The following is a 12,778-nucleotide window of genomic DNA, read 5'->3' as shown; positions in this document are numbered from 1 at the left end:
GCTCCCTGAGCCTGTCTGTTCCCTGAAATAGCTTCAATAAAATGTCACCGAGCTCTCTGGGTGTTGACCGAGTCTGTCTTATCTCACATTCAAAGGGCAACCTTGGACCTGGTGTTCTCCAGAAGCAGGTGCCTTCCAATGAACTACCCTGCTCTCTGCCCCAGAGGTCTGGTCCTGGTTCCAGGGAGTCCAACATGGTCATTGAGACCACGCTCTGGCCTGGATGTGTCTGGGGGATGTTCTCCAGTGTCCACACTGTCCCAGTGACCCCAGCCTCACAGGTCTGCCCACTATCTCATTCATTCCCTCTGACGGGAGTCTGGAGGGAGTTTATTCCCTCATCTGGCTTCTCAGCATCACCATCCCCACTAACACCATCTCCGGGGCCCAGTTCTGTGACACTTCCTCTAGGGCACAGTGAGAATCCCCTTCTCCTGCACCATGCACAGGACCAACACCATCATCACCCATCGTCTCATGACAAACCTCACCTGCCCCAGCCCCCCTCTTCCCTCCTCAGTATGCTGGGACCAAAGTCAAGACTATGCAAAAAGGGACACTGTGAAATGTCACAGTGAGACTGAGAATTTCCAATTGAGTTCCAGTCTCCTAGTCTATAGGTGTGGAAGCCAAGGAACAGAGAAAATATAATGCACAGTGGCAGCAGACCTCCGATTCCTAACCCGGCTTCTCTCCACGGGAACAGCAGAGCACAGTGACATCAGAAAGAATGGGATTGAATCCAGCCTTGGCGGAGTTTAACCACCCTGCTCCTCCCTTTCCTTATTTGTAAAATAGAAACTGCATCATGGTGACATTATATGAATGAATTAAATGAGATAATAAATGTAGAACTCAGGGTGGTCCTGCATAGAGTAAGCACCCAATAAATGTTCTTACTATTATTATTGAGTTGATTCTGACCTAGAAAAAGTCACAATGTAGAAGGGAAAGACCCATTGGCCACAGCAGCAGTTTCACTGATGGGACTGAGGAAAGAGGGGGGGGAACAGGATGGGGGTAGTAGTTCTAGCATCTTCAAAGAGCTGTGACCTGGCTGCTGGGGAGAAGGCCTCTATCCCAAATACACCTAAACAATTCCTGCGGGCAGCAACTGTCCCCAGAGATGTCCTCGGGCCAGAGCAGGCTCTGTCTACCTCAGGGAGGCTCCGGATGGAGTGGGTAAGAAGGGAAAGAAACAGCCACATGGAACCCCAACCTAATGGCTGACATCGATGCATGTTTGGGGGAAAGCATTCCTTCCTCTCCTCAAGCACGAGGCAGCTCCTCTTGAGTCCCCTATGGCCTTTCTGGACTAAACAGGCCCTGGAGACAAAACTCTGTGTCTGGAGTCTTCTATCTCAGGAACTCTGGGGAGACAGGAGGTAAGGGAGCCAGAGACAGAACCCCGGCTGGCCTGAGGGCTTCTTCCACCCAAAACCCGTCTTCCCTGGGAACTCCCAGGATCCCCTAGAAGTCCTTAGGGGACTTGGGTCTGGAGCATCTGCAGAAACATAAAAACAGCCTTGAGGGAAGAGAGCATCCTAAAGCATATCCAACTTGGCTTCTGAGCCAGGGCAGCCAGGGGATGTAATTCATGCCCCCTCTCCTTGAACTGGCATAAAGTCCCAACTCTCCCTTTCCTTGAGACTGACCCTCTGAATATGCCCCTTTCATAACCCCTGTTAACAAGGAAGGAGTACACATGGGACTTTTATGGGGCCGCCAGCACTGACCACTGGCTCCTTTTCTCTACTCTTTGCTACCCTAATTATCCACCTGGGTACTTAGAGCTGCCAGTCTCCCAAGCTCATAAACCTGACTTAATGGTGATTGGGGGTCTGACCCAGCTCAGACCTCCAGCCCCTGCCAGATAAAAGGGTGCGAGCTGAGCTGACTTGATAGCTCTTGCTTCCCGTTCTCCCCACCAGGGCCTGCCTCTCTGCCTCTCTCTTCTGCCATGTCGTGCCTATCCTACCAGAAGGGCTCCAGATGTGGCAGTCGGAGCTTCAGCTCATGCTCAGCTGTCTTCCCCCAGAGGGTCACCCACTATGCAGTGAGCTCGGGGCCATGCCAGCCTGGGGGTGGCGGGGGCCTCCGGGCCCTGGGCTGCCTTCGCTCACGGAGCCTGTGCAACGTGGGCTTTGGGAGGCCCCGGGTCGCTTCCAGGTGTGGTCTTCCTGGCTTCGGATACCGAGTGGGGGCCACCTGTGGGCCTCCCGCCTGCATCACTCCCGTCACCATCAATGAGAGCCTACTAGTCCCACTTCAGCTGGAAATTGACCCAACTGTGCAGAGTGTGAAGAGGGACGAGAAGGAGCAGATCAAGTGCCTCAATAACCGCTTTGCATCCTTCATCAACAAGGTAAGAGGTCCAGGACCATGGGATGCAGAGAACACTTTGTGTCTGGTCCAGGAGACGGGAAAAGACTGGCCATAGAGAAGCCACAGTTCATCTATTGGCCTCTCCTGTACTCATGAGCACTAATCATTGAAAGCTAGTTAGATCAGGCTCAGCATTCAACATTTCTATTTGCTGATCCTTTGTTTTTAATGTCATCTCTCTCTGGATATTATCTGATAAAATTACCAAGGTTACCTGAGGTCAGACTACAAGAGGGACTTCCAAAGCGATGATAGATATTGAAAGGAACAACCTAAGAGGCCTTCTTGATGAGGCTTTAACAATAGAGCTGCTTTCTAAGTGCCTGAGCTGGGGCAAGAACCTTGGACCTAGAGGTGAGCAAAGACCCTTGGGCCTTGAGGTGGGCCGGTGACGTCGGAATTTGCCATCAGCTTAGGCCTGTGATGAGGAGAAGGTGGAGCAGTGAGAACTAGGGATAAAGGTGGTCATGAGCAAAGTCTTATATCTGCCAACCCCAGAGCCACACCTCTGAAAGCCTTCGGGGATGGTCGTGTGCTGTCTTTGGGAGGCACTAAACTGGCCTGTCTCCCTCAGCTGCCTCTAGGCCTGTCCCCCACCCCAGAAAGGCTCTTGGGGGTCAGGACACATGCCAAGGCCTGAACAGGCATTTCTGGTGACCCCAAGGTTTAGTGCAAAGAGGCTTGGGCCAGAAATCAGGAGACCTGGACTCTGGTGTTGGCTTCACTCCTAACTGTGACCCTGAGGACGCATGCAAACCAACCTTGGGGGAAGGAGGGGGGAAGAAGGGGAATGATGGTGGGAAAATTAAAGGAGGTAGTACATGCAAAAGCCTTCCAAAAAGAAACTTGTTTTAGTTAATGGGAACTGTCACACAGTTTAATTTTGAAAACCCATAAGTTCTACAAGGCTCTAAGCTCATTCTAACAACATGGGCCCTGGCTGTCAGCAACATCACACCACCCTCTGTGGGGCTGGAAGCCTCCTTGGTGACATGGCATTGACCAGAAGTAGGGTCATGTTACTTCCCCTACAGTTCTCCTGGGAAATAATGCACCATATGCAAAGTCCCAGGGCGAGGACTGGAGACTGTTTTCCTCTGCCAACCACTAGCTGGGTGACCTGGTCAACTCACTCAGCTTCTCCTCATCTAGGTTTCCAAGCACAGAAATGGAGGAGGGGGCCGGCAGCTCGCCACGTTACTGCAACAGGGACTTGTTTGGGATGCAGCCATGCAGGATGGGGCAGCGCATGAAAGAGCTTGAAACTTGAAGTCTTGGGACAAAGCCTTTGATAGGACCTTCTCCCCCAAGTGTCCCTGGGCTGTAACTGAAGAGAGCCCGACTACTCCAGCTAGAATGTCACCTGCTTACATTAGTATGGAGATCTTTAAAGTGCTTCCCATGCATAGCCCCAAGTAGGAGCTTTAGGAAAGAAAACAAAGCTTAAAGGGATGGGGTGGCCTGGACAAGTTCACAAGGCTGGTGGAGGCAGGCAGGGCTGGAAGGAGCACCTGCCCCAGGCCTCATGGGGCAGTGTTCTTTCCACTACTATGTGCAACCCCTGGGTGGAAGGTGGGTCCTATAAGCTCCCCAAGGCAGGGGAGACACAGACATAACCTCAGGTGCCAGTCTATGCAGAGACCCAATCTGTCCGTTTAGCGTATTGGCGGCGGTGTGTCAGAAGAGAGAGCAGAAACTGATTCACTGCCACACCACCATTTATTTACTCTTTCCAAGCCATGGTCCCCAGGGAACCCGCTGCCCAGTGACATCCTGTTCTTGGCTGCAGGTCCGGTTCCTGGAGCAGAAGAATAAGCTGCTGGAGACCAAGTGGCAGTTCATGCAGCAGCAGAGGTGCTGCCAGAGGAGCATGGAGCCCATCTTCGACGCCTACATCTGCACCCTCCGCAAGCAGCTGGACTGCGTGGCCAGGGACCGGGCCGGGCTGGAGTCGGAGCTCTGCAGCCTCCAGGACACGCTGGAGGGCTACAAGAAAAAGTGAGTCTGCTCTGACTTCACCGGCCAGGGATCCCAGGGCAAGCTACGTAAACAATCTGGAACCTAAAACTTACTTCATCAGCTGGTCGAACACTAAGGCAGGATAATGTAGGCAGAGCGTCTAGGGCAGTGGTCGGCAAACGGCGGCTCGCGAGGCACATGCGCCGTGTCTCCCATCGCCTGACCGACACCCCCACTTCTTCTAACGCCACTTCTTCAAAATAGACTCATCCAGGCCGAAAACTGACTTCTGCGCATGGGCCACGAAGTTTCAATCGCACTATACGTGTGCGCCCGCACATGGTATTTTGTGGAAGAGCCACACTCAAGGGGCCAAAGAGCCGCATGTGGCTGCGAGCCGCGGTTTGCTGAACACTGGTCTAGGGTATTGCCCACATGGCACCTGGTAGAAACTCTGACATTGTGCATTTGTCTTCATCTCCCTTCCCACCACCCTGCCAAAGGCAGGCCCGTCCTCCCTCTCAGTGTAACATGATCTTTTCTCCTGCCATTTCTGGCATTCCAGGGCTCTGCTCCAATCCACCTGTTCTACTTTATCTTCCACCAATCCCCTGGCATTTCCCGAACTACTTCTTATTCCACAAACAGATCCCCAAACCCTCTTCCTTCAAAGCTTTTGCTCCCTCTGTTCTTTCTTCTCATAAGCCTCCTCTCATCATCTCTTTGAACCACATTCAGACTAATCTATCTCACTTTTCCTCTCACCCTCTGACTCTGGTTTCTCCCCTTCCCTTTCCCCTCCCCGCCCCCTCCTCTGTCACAGCTGGAAGTCCTCACCCCTCCTGTCACTAGCAGATCCTCTGTCTCCCTTGTCTCCTGGCCCAGTTCTTCCTGGTGAAGATCTTTAACATGCCAGACTTGCAGCTCTGGCCTGACTCACTGCAGGAGAAGGTGGTTGATAAGCATATGTGAATGAAGAGCTTGAAGGCTTGTAGATCCAGTGCTTACAAGAAGCTGAGGCCAAAGCAAATTGCTTAATAGTCCTAAGTGGGCCTCTCCCGGGATCAGAATCCCATGGAGCACATGTTGATGGGGGAAGGCTGAGAGAGAGACATTTCCATTAACAAGAAACGGTGTGAGTATTCTGAGAACAACAGTTCAGAAGGGACGTGGGTCAGTGGAGTAGAGCCACATAGGGGACACTCTTGCTGCAGGTGTCAACCACATGCCTACTCATGGTTGATGGAAAAGACTGGCTCCTTCCCTCAAGATGCCCCAGCCCAGTAAGCATAGACCTTTGTGTAAACACACCAACAACTACAAGGTGGTACAGGCCAGAAGGGCGGAGGAATCCCAAGAGAGAGAGAGCAGAAGGGGCCTAGGAATGCATCCTGGGGACGGTGGCATTTGCTCAGGGCCTTGAAGAATATGTTTCATTGCAGTTACTTCTTATAGAAGAGGAGTCCAGAGTAGACCTTAGAAAAGGAGAAAGGACAGGAGCAGATGTCAAGGAAGGGCCACAGTGTGACAAGTTAGAGGAGACAACTCCAGCAGACTGTTGCAGGCAAGCTGTGGCAAGGCCGGGTGCGGGTGAAGGCCTGCCCTCTCAGCATGAGCAATGCCTTTCCAAAGGGTAAGACTAAGACACACAGTGGCCAGAGATTTGGCTTGCAGCTAAAAACAAGGACTCTGGATTATAAAAGTGGGACAGCGGAAGGATGAGATTGGGTGGTATTTTAACAATAATAACCAACACTGACATAGTACGTACCCCGTGTCAGGCTTAGTGCTTTGCAGATATTAACTCATGTGATATGTTAACTCACAACAGCCCCATGAGGCAGGACCAGTGTTATCCTCATTCTACAGACTATGAAACTGAGACACAGAGAAGCCAGGTCACTTACTGAAAGTCACAGGACTAGCACTTGACGGGCCCGGATTCATATCAGGGCATAAGCTCCAGCAGCCAGCGCCCAGCTGCAGCAGAGCTCTGCTGGGAAGAGGAAGCCTGGGCGTCAGGAAGCGCAGTGAAGCTTTTAATGGATCGAAGTTGCTCTTCAAACTGAGTCATTCTGGCCAGACAGAACCTCTTGACCCTGATTCCGTTGCCTTGGGGGGCAGGGAGTGGGCGAGGACCTAGAGCAAATAGCTGGGCTGTGCCTATGGGTCTGGTAACGTGGGTAATTGCTACCTCTGCAACGGAGCTGCAGGTAGGGGCCAGGCTCAGGACTCTCCGGTGAGGAGGGCACGGGGGCAGCTGGGATTTCAGTGACTACAGCCAACTCTCAGAACAACCCCGCACAGACAGCGATGCCAGCAACAGGCTTCCACCACCTCCCAGAGGAAATGATCAGATAAAGTGGGCTTCCTTAGCACCAAGACAGAATGAAGTTAGCCTGAGGAAGGACTTCCCAGAGGATGATTCCTCACAGGAGCAGGCGACTGGGGAGTGGGGTAAACTGGCAACGTGGCTAATGACAGGCTATGGTCATAATCACCTGTCTGGAAGGGCTGGAGCAGCTAGAGGTGTCCAGAGACAGAGCTGCACCTGGCGACTCTTTGGGGAATGCAGCCAGTGGAAGGCAGATGCGCCCCAAAGGCCCCTTCCCTCAGGTCTGATACCAAGGCCCCTTCCAAACCCCACGGGTTGACTCAAACATTGTTTCTTGCCCATTCCACCAGATATGAAGAGGAGCTGTCCCTGCGGCCCTGTGCGGAAAATGAGTTCGTTGCCTTAAAGAAGGTGAGGAGCTGGCTCAGAGAGGGAGAAAGCCCCCGGAGCTGGCCCAGTGGGCCTCAGGACACTCAGCCCCTGGACTGTGTCCAAACGAGTCTGCAGCCCACTCACCCTCCTGCCCCGGTGCCAGCCTCAGTGACCCTAGAAAGAGGCGGCCTGCATTTCCTCTCCCACCCTTTGCTAAGGGGCGGTGGTTGACTGGGCTTCTGCCTCCTAATTCACAGGGGCCAAAGCTGGTCAGGGTTGTGTCCACATCTGCCCAAGGAGCTGGAAATGCAGCTGATGCCAAATCCAAACAAAAACTCTCAACTCAAGCCCCAAAAGATGGAAACCATTGCCATGAGTTCTCAGACAGATAGCTAGGTATTCTCTGGCCCGGGCCCTACACAGTGAGCTCAGAGACGCTGCATTCAAGGCTCCTTTCAGGCCCTTCTCCAAGAGGGGGCCAGGCCCAGGCATGTGGTCCTGGGATTGTGGACCCCTCCCTCCATTCTTGGCTTTGTGGCCTCTTCACTTTCACATGAGCTTCCATGAGGAAAGGTGGGTCCCACCCCTGCCACCTGCCACCAGCTTGGGGGGAGTGGCCCCCCTGGTGGAGGGGTGGCCCTCCCACGTTCTCCCAGGCCCAGGTTACAGTTGTCAATGCTCCGATCACAGGATGTGGATACGGCTTTCCTGATGAAGGCTGACCTGGAGACCAACGTGGAGGCTCTGGTCCAGGAGATCGACTTCCTGAAGGGCCTGTACGAGGAGGTACCTGTAGCCACGCTGCCCACAGGTGGTAGATCAGGGGCAGTTCGTGAGGACGATGGTGGGGAAGCTCTAGCCCAGCAGGTACATTTCAGGGCAAGCAGACTGAGAAGTTGGCCTGGGACAGCTGGCTCTCAGCAGCGAGACCCCGGAAGTCCGATGCCCAGGCCTCGGCTCTCAGGGCCCTGTGTAACTGGAGTGGGACAGGGAGCAGGTTGGTGATTGAAGGCCCGTCACAGCCACCACAAGTCTGTGCAAAGCTGCTATGGGGAGGTCAGAGCAGGTTCTCCCCCTTTTATCCTCAAAGAGCTCACTGGTCCTCCCCCCTCCCTCCAGGAGATCTGCCTGCTCCAGTCTCAGATCTCAGAGACCTCGGTCATCGTGAAGATGGACAACAGCCGGGTGCTGGACGTGGACGGCATCATTGCTGATATCAAGGCCCAGTATGACGAAGTCGCCAGCCGCAGCAAAGCTGAAGCGGAGGCCTGGTACCAGTGCCGGGTGAGGCCCCGGGGAGGAGGGCGCGCTAGACCCACTTCCCCTGAAAGTGGGTGAGAAGATAATGAGAGAGTCATGCCATGTCACAGAGACAGGGATTCCCATAAATCCTAGCCCCTGTTGTTTCTGCCGGGCCCCAGGCCAGGTGCCTGCGGAGCATGTGGGAGTGGACCCCACAGGCCGCCCAGGCCTGTCATCAGGGTGCCAGGGGCCCCAGCTTTATTTACTCACAGACTCCCTCGACATGAATTCAAGGAGTACTAATTGGCAATAATGGCAAAGAGGGCGCTGGGCTTCAAGGAGTCAGGGGAGGCTAATGGCATGGAGTGGTTACTAATGGTAGAGCAGGAAGGTGATTAAGATGGCCCCAGACTTAGGTAATTAGGGGCTTGCTCTAAGGGCAGTTGGTGTCCCCAAAGGCAATTTGATTGAACAAATATTATCATCTCAGTCTCACCTGCCCTATCTGTGAAAGGCACCATGAATTCATGAATTCATTCATTCGTTCACTCGTCCACTTACTCATTCAGCAACTGCTTCCTGAGCATCCATCATGTGCTAAGCACTGTTCTAGATGCTGGGATTCTAAACGGGGACAAAACAGACAGCAATCCCTGCCTTCGTGTCACTTTCATTCTAGAGGCAGGGCCAGGGAGGAACAGCCAACAAGCAAGACAAATAAGTCCATGTATGTTAGATGGTGATGCATGCTACGAAGAAAATCAATCAGGGTGAAGCACAGGGAGTGTTGTGGGAACATGATTTTAAATAAGGTAGTCAGGGAAGGATGGCCTGGCCGAGGTGTGTGGCACCACGAGGATACGAGGAGTCAGACCATCCCTGCGCTCCAGGAGATTACAGTCCACAGGAGAGAAACGTGTAACCAACCAAACGGAAAAACAAGGTCGCAGGAAGTGTCTGGAAAGGCAGAGGCAGGCAGTGGTGTTGGTCTGGATCTTGAAGGCCAAGCAGGATTGCAGTAAGCAGAGCATGAGGGGAGGGGCGTCCAGCTGAGGGGCAGCCGAGCAGGATGCAGAAGCATGACAGTGAGGTTCCAGTATGAAGCACCGCAAGGAGATGGGGCTGGATGGGGTAGCATGGGGCCAGATGACAGCAAATCTTCAGAGTTGTGCTAAGTGCTTTGGACTTTTTTCTGAAGGCAATGGGGCTCAGACAGTGCCTCCAGCAAGGTTCTTCCCTGGAACAAAGGTATCAAACGCTGGCCTGAAGTCAGTTCCCAGTGACTCCATGGCCCATCCACACCAGGTGGCTGGTCCCTCCTCCCGCTACTCTCCTGGGCTGCCCATCAGTCAAGTGGCTCAGAGAAAACAATCTGTTTCCCATCTTCCTAAGTCAAAGCCAGAAAGACAATCCTATTATTTTTAAATTATAATTAGCTGTGAGGATTAGACTTTTTTTTTAAATAGTTCAATTCAGTTTTCACTTTTTTCTCAAATAACTTGAAGTACAGAAATAGACTACCCACGATGGCCCAGGGGGTCTATGTCACCATCAGGGACACAGGCTCCTTCTAGCTTTCTATTCTGCCATCCTGCACATCGCTTTGATCGTCACGGTTGCCTCCTGTCTCAAGATGACCGTCATACCACATGCTCATTCCAGGCAGAAAGAAGAGCAAAGGGCAAAAGAAACATGGCAACTGAGTCACTCCTATGTCAAAGGAATATTTCGTTTTGTTTTCAATTGCTTTGGAGAATATACAATCGTGCTCACCCTGGGGGTGACATAGTCTGTCCTCAGTCCTCTGTCTCTTAGGCATCCCAGGCTGAGCACAGAAACCCTTTCTAACGTCCAGAGGGACATCTAAGAGGGAGGGAGACCTTTGGGTTCCGGTGCAGAGAGAAAAGCACAAGCCTCAGAACAGCTGAACAGAGAGGAGGGGAGCTTGGAGACTGGAGGAAAGTTTAATAAGCCTGACTGTGCAGGGCTGTGAGGAGCAGCCCAGAAAAGGACCTCAGAAACTGACCAGAAATGGAGAGGGGATGGGGAACAGAGCAAGTGTGAGAATCCAAAGAGCGCCTGAGCCAGCAAGTCATCGGAGGAGAGACGCAGGCAGTGAGAAAGGGGGCTAGGAGGTACCACAGCAAGGCCCCAGGGTTCTGACCTCTCAGTCCCGCAGTATGAGGAGCTGCGGCTGATCTCCGGGACCCACTGTGACAACCTCCGCAACCGCAAGAATGAGATCCAGGAAATGAACAAGCTGATCCAGCGGCTGCAGCAAGAAATCGAGAATGTCAAAGCCCAGGTGAGGCCAGCGGGGTGTCCTACAATTTAACTCAGTTCTGACACTACCTGGAAAGAGTGTCAGATCCCACAGGGTAAGGCTCTCCCACAAGTCCCACAAGACTGCCCCACTTCAGATGCCAATCACAAGTCCAGGTTGTCACCTGAGCTTCTGACCAATCTGCTGTCACGTGGAACCCCCTCCTCGGGTTTGATTAATTTGCTAGAGCAGCTCACAGAGCTCAGGAAAACAGTTGACTTGCTGTTTACCAGTTTGTTATCAAAGGAGCTGATAAAGGATACAAGTGAACATGCAAATGGGAGGGATGCATAGGGGAGGTATATGGGAAGGGGGCGGAGCTTCCATGCCCTGAGGGCACCACTGTCCCAACACCTCTCTGTGTTTCCCAACCTGGAAGCCTCTGAAGCCCACATTTGGAGTTTTTGTGGAGTTTTTGCTTCCTCACGTAGGCATGATAATTATTTCCAGCCCCTCTCCCCAGTCTGGGGGATGGAGGGTGAGACTGAAAATTCCAGGCTTCTAATCATGGCTTGGTCTCTCTGACCCACCCTCACCAAGGCACCACCCAGAGGCCCACCCAGAGTCACTCATTAGAACAAAAGACACTGCTGTCATTCAGGAAATTCCAAGGAATTTAGGAGCTCTGGGTCCAAGACCAAATATTAGAACAAAAGATATTTCCAATGCTCTTACCACTTAGGAAATCACAAGGGTTTTAGGAGTTCTGTAAATATATTCTATTATCTCACACTAGCCGTGTTCTCTCTGAGAGTCAGCCCAGGGCTCCTAAGCCCCCAATAATGCCCACTGTGCCCTCTTCCCCAGCGTTGCAATCTGGAAGCTGCCGTGGCCCAGGCAGAGCAGCAGGGAGAGGCAGCCCTCAACGATGCCAAGTGCAAGCTGGCGGGGCTGGAGGCCGCCCTGCAGAAGGCCAAGCAGGACATGGCCTGCCTGCTCAAGGAGTACCAGGAGGTGATGAACTCCAAGCTGGGCCTGGACATCGAGATCGCCACCTACAGGCGCCTGCTGGAGGGCGAGGAGCACAGGTTAGTCAAGGATGGGCCCCAGGTGTGGAGACGCTCTGTCCTCGGGTTGCTGTGGCTATAGCCCATCCTGCAGTCATGGAAAACCCAGAACAGCTCACAGTCTGAGGGCCCTTCTCGTCAATGTGACCTGTGGTTTGGGCAGAAGAAGTGGGGGTGGGGGGGCTAGAGTTATTGGCCTTGTTTACTTTAATACAGTGATTTTTGTGTCTTTTTCCTCTCACCCCAGGCTGTGTGAAGGCACTGGGCCCGTGAATATCTGTGAGTAGATGCGTCTCCCAAGGGCTCTTGGGGGCTGATCAACCTCCTGACCAGACCTCGGCTTGCCTCCCCATCCCAAAGGGGATTCTGTCTGCCAGGAGCTCTGGTCAGAGGGAGAAGCTCTCCTGCAAGGCAGCTAAGTCTTTGGGAGTCAGAATGAGGAGCAGGACTGACAACGAGATGCTTTTCTGGAGAAAGAGGATTTGAAGCAGCTCAGACAAGTAGAAACAGAGAGGGTGAAGCAGAAACCAGGGCTCTGGGAACAGAGAAATGTTGGGGACCTTATAGGCACTTGTAGCTGGAGTGAGAATTGTGGGGGGGGGGGGGGGCGGGTTCCTTACAGGTGGTGGCAGCAAGTGGGGGATATGGCCTGACTGAAGCGTTCAGGGCAATGCCCTTAGTCATGCAGTGCAGGGCCCTGAGCATCCTTTTCTATTCCCGCAGCTGTGAGCAGCTCAAAAGGTGCGGTCTTGTATGAGCCATGTGTGGTCAGCACGCCCATGCTGAGGACCGAATACTGCACCAGTGGCCTCAAGAGCAGTGGGGGCTGCAGCGCCATGAGCACCGGTGAAGTCTACATCCCCTGTGAGCCCCAGGGGCGCCCGGGCTGCTCCAGCATGAAGCTAGGGACTGGGGGCGGCTCCTCCTGCCACAAGTGCTAGCACTGCCTCAGAGGCTGGGAGTCCAGGATGCAGGGCACTAGCCCTCAGCCTGGATGTTGCCAATGCTTTCCAGGGCAGAACACCAGGACATTCCAAAACCTCCCCTTCTTGTATTGACCTCAGGTTTTCACTGGGAGCCATTCCCCAGGTCCATCACATCTTCTAGAGTCATTTTTACTTATCTGTGTGCATACCTCGAGCTAGGCCCTGGGGG

The 12,778-nt window shown here is 53.3% G+C and overlaps 1 protein-coding gene across 1 annotated transcript; it reads left to right on the top strand.

The window, feature by feature from the left end:
* Positions 1–1,960: 1,960 nt before the first annotated feature.
* KRT82 (keratin 82) lies at positions 1,961–12,564 on the top strand (the record flags this gene model as incomplete). Its single annotated transcript, XM_079774184.1, has 9 exons — positions 1,961–2,365; positions 4,175–4,383; positions 7,030–7,090; positions 7,742–7,837; positions 8,171–8,335; positions 10,473–10,598; positions 11,424–11,644; positions 11,871–11,902; positions 12,347–12,564. The coding sequence occupies 9 exons, from the start codon at positions 1,961–1,963 to the stop codon at positions 12,562–12,564; spliced, it is 1,533 nt and encodes a 510-aa protein (XP_079630310.1).
* Between the last annotated feature and the right edge of the window lie 214 nt (positions 12,565–12,778).

This window comes from Cnephaeus nilssonii (genome assembly GCF_951640355.1).
Source record: "Cnephaeus nilssonii genome assembly, chromosome: 6".
NCBI lineage: Eukaryota > Metazoa > Chordata > Mammalia > Chiroptera > Vespertilionidae > Cnephaeus > Cnephaeus nilssonii.
This window is presented reverse-complemented; position numbering and strand designations above follow the sequence as displayed.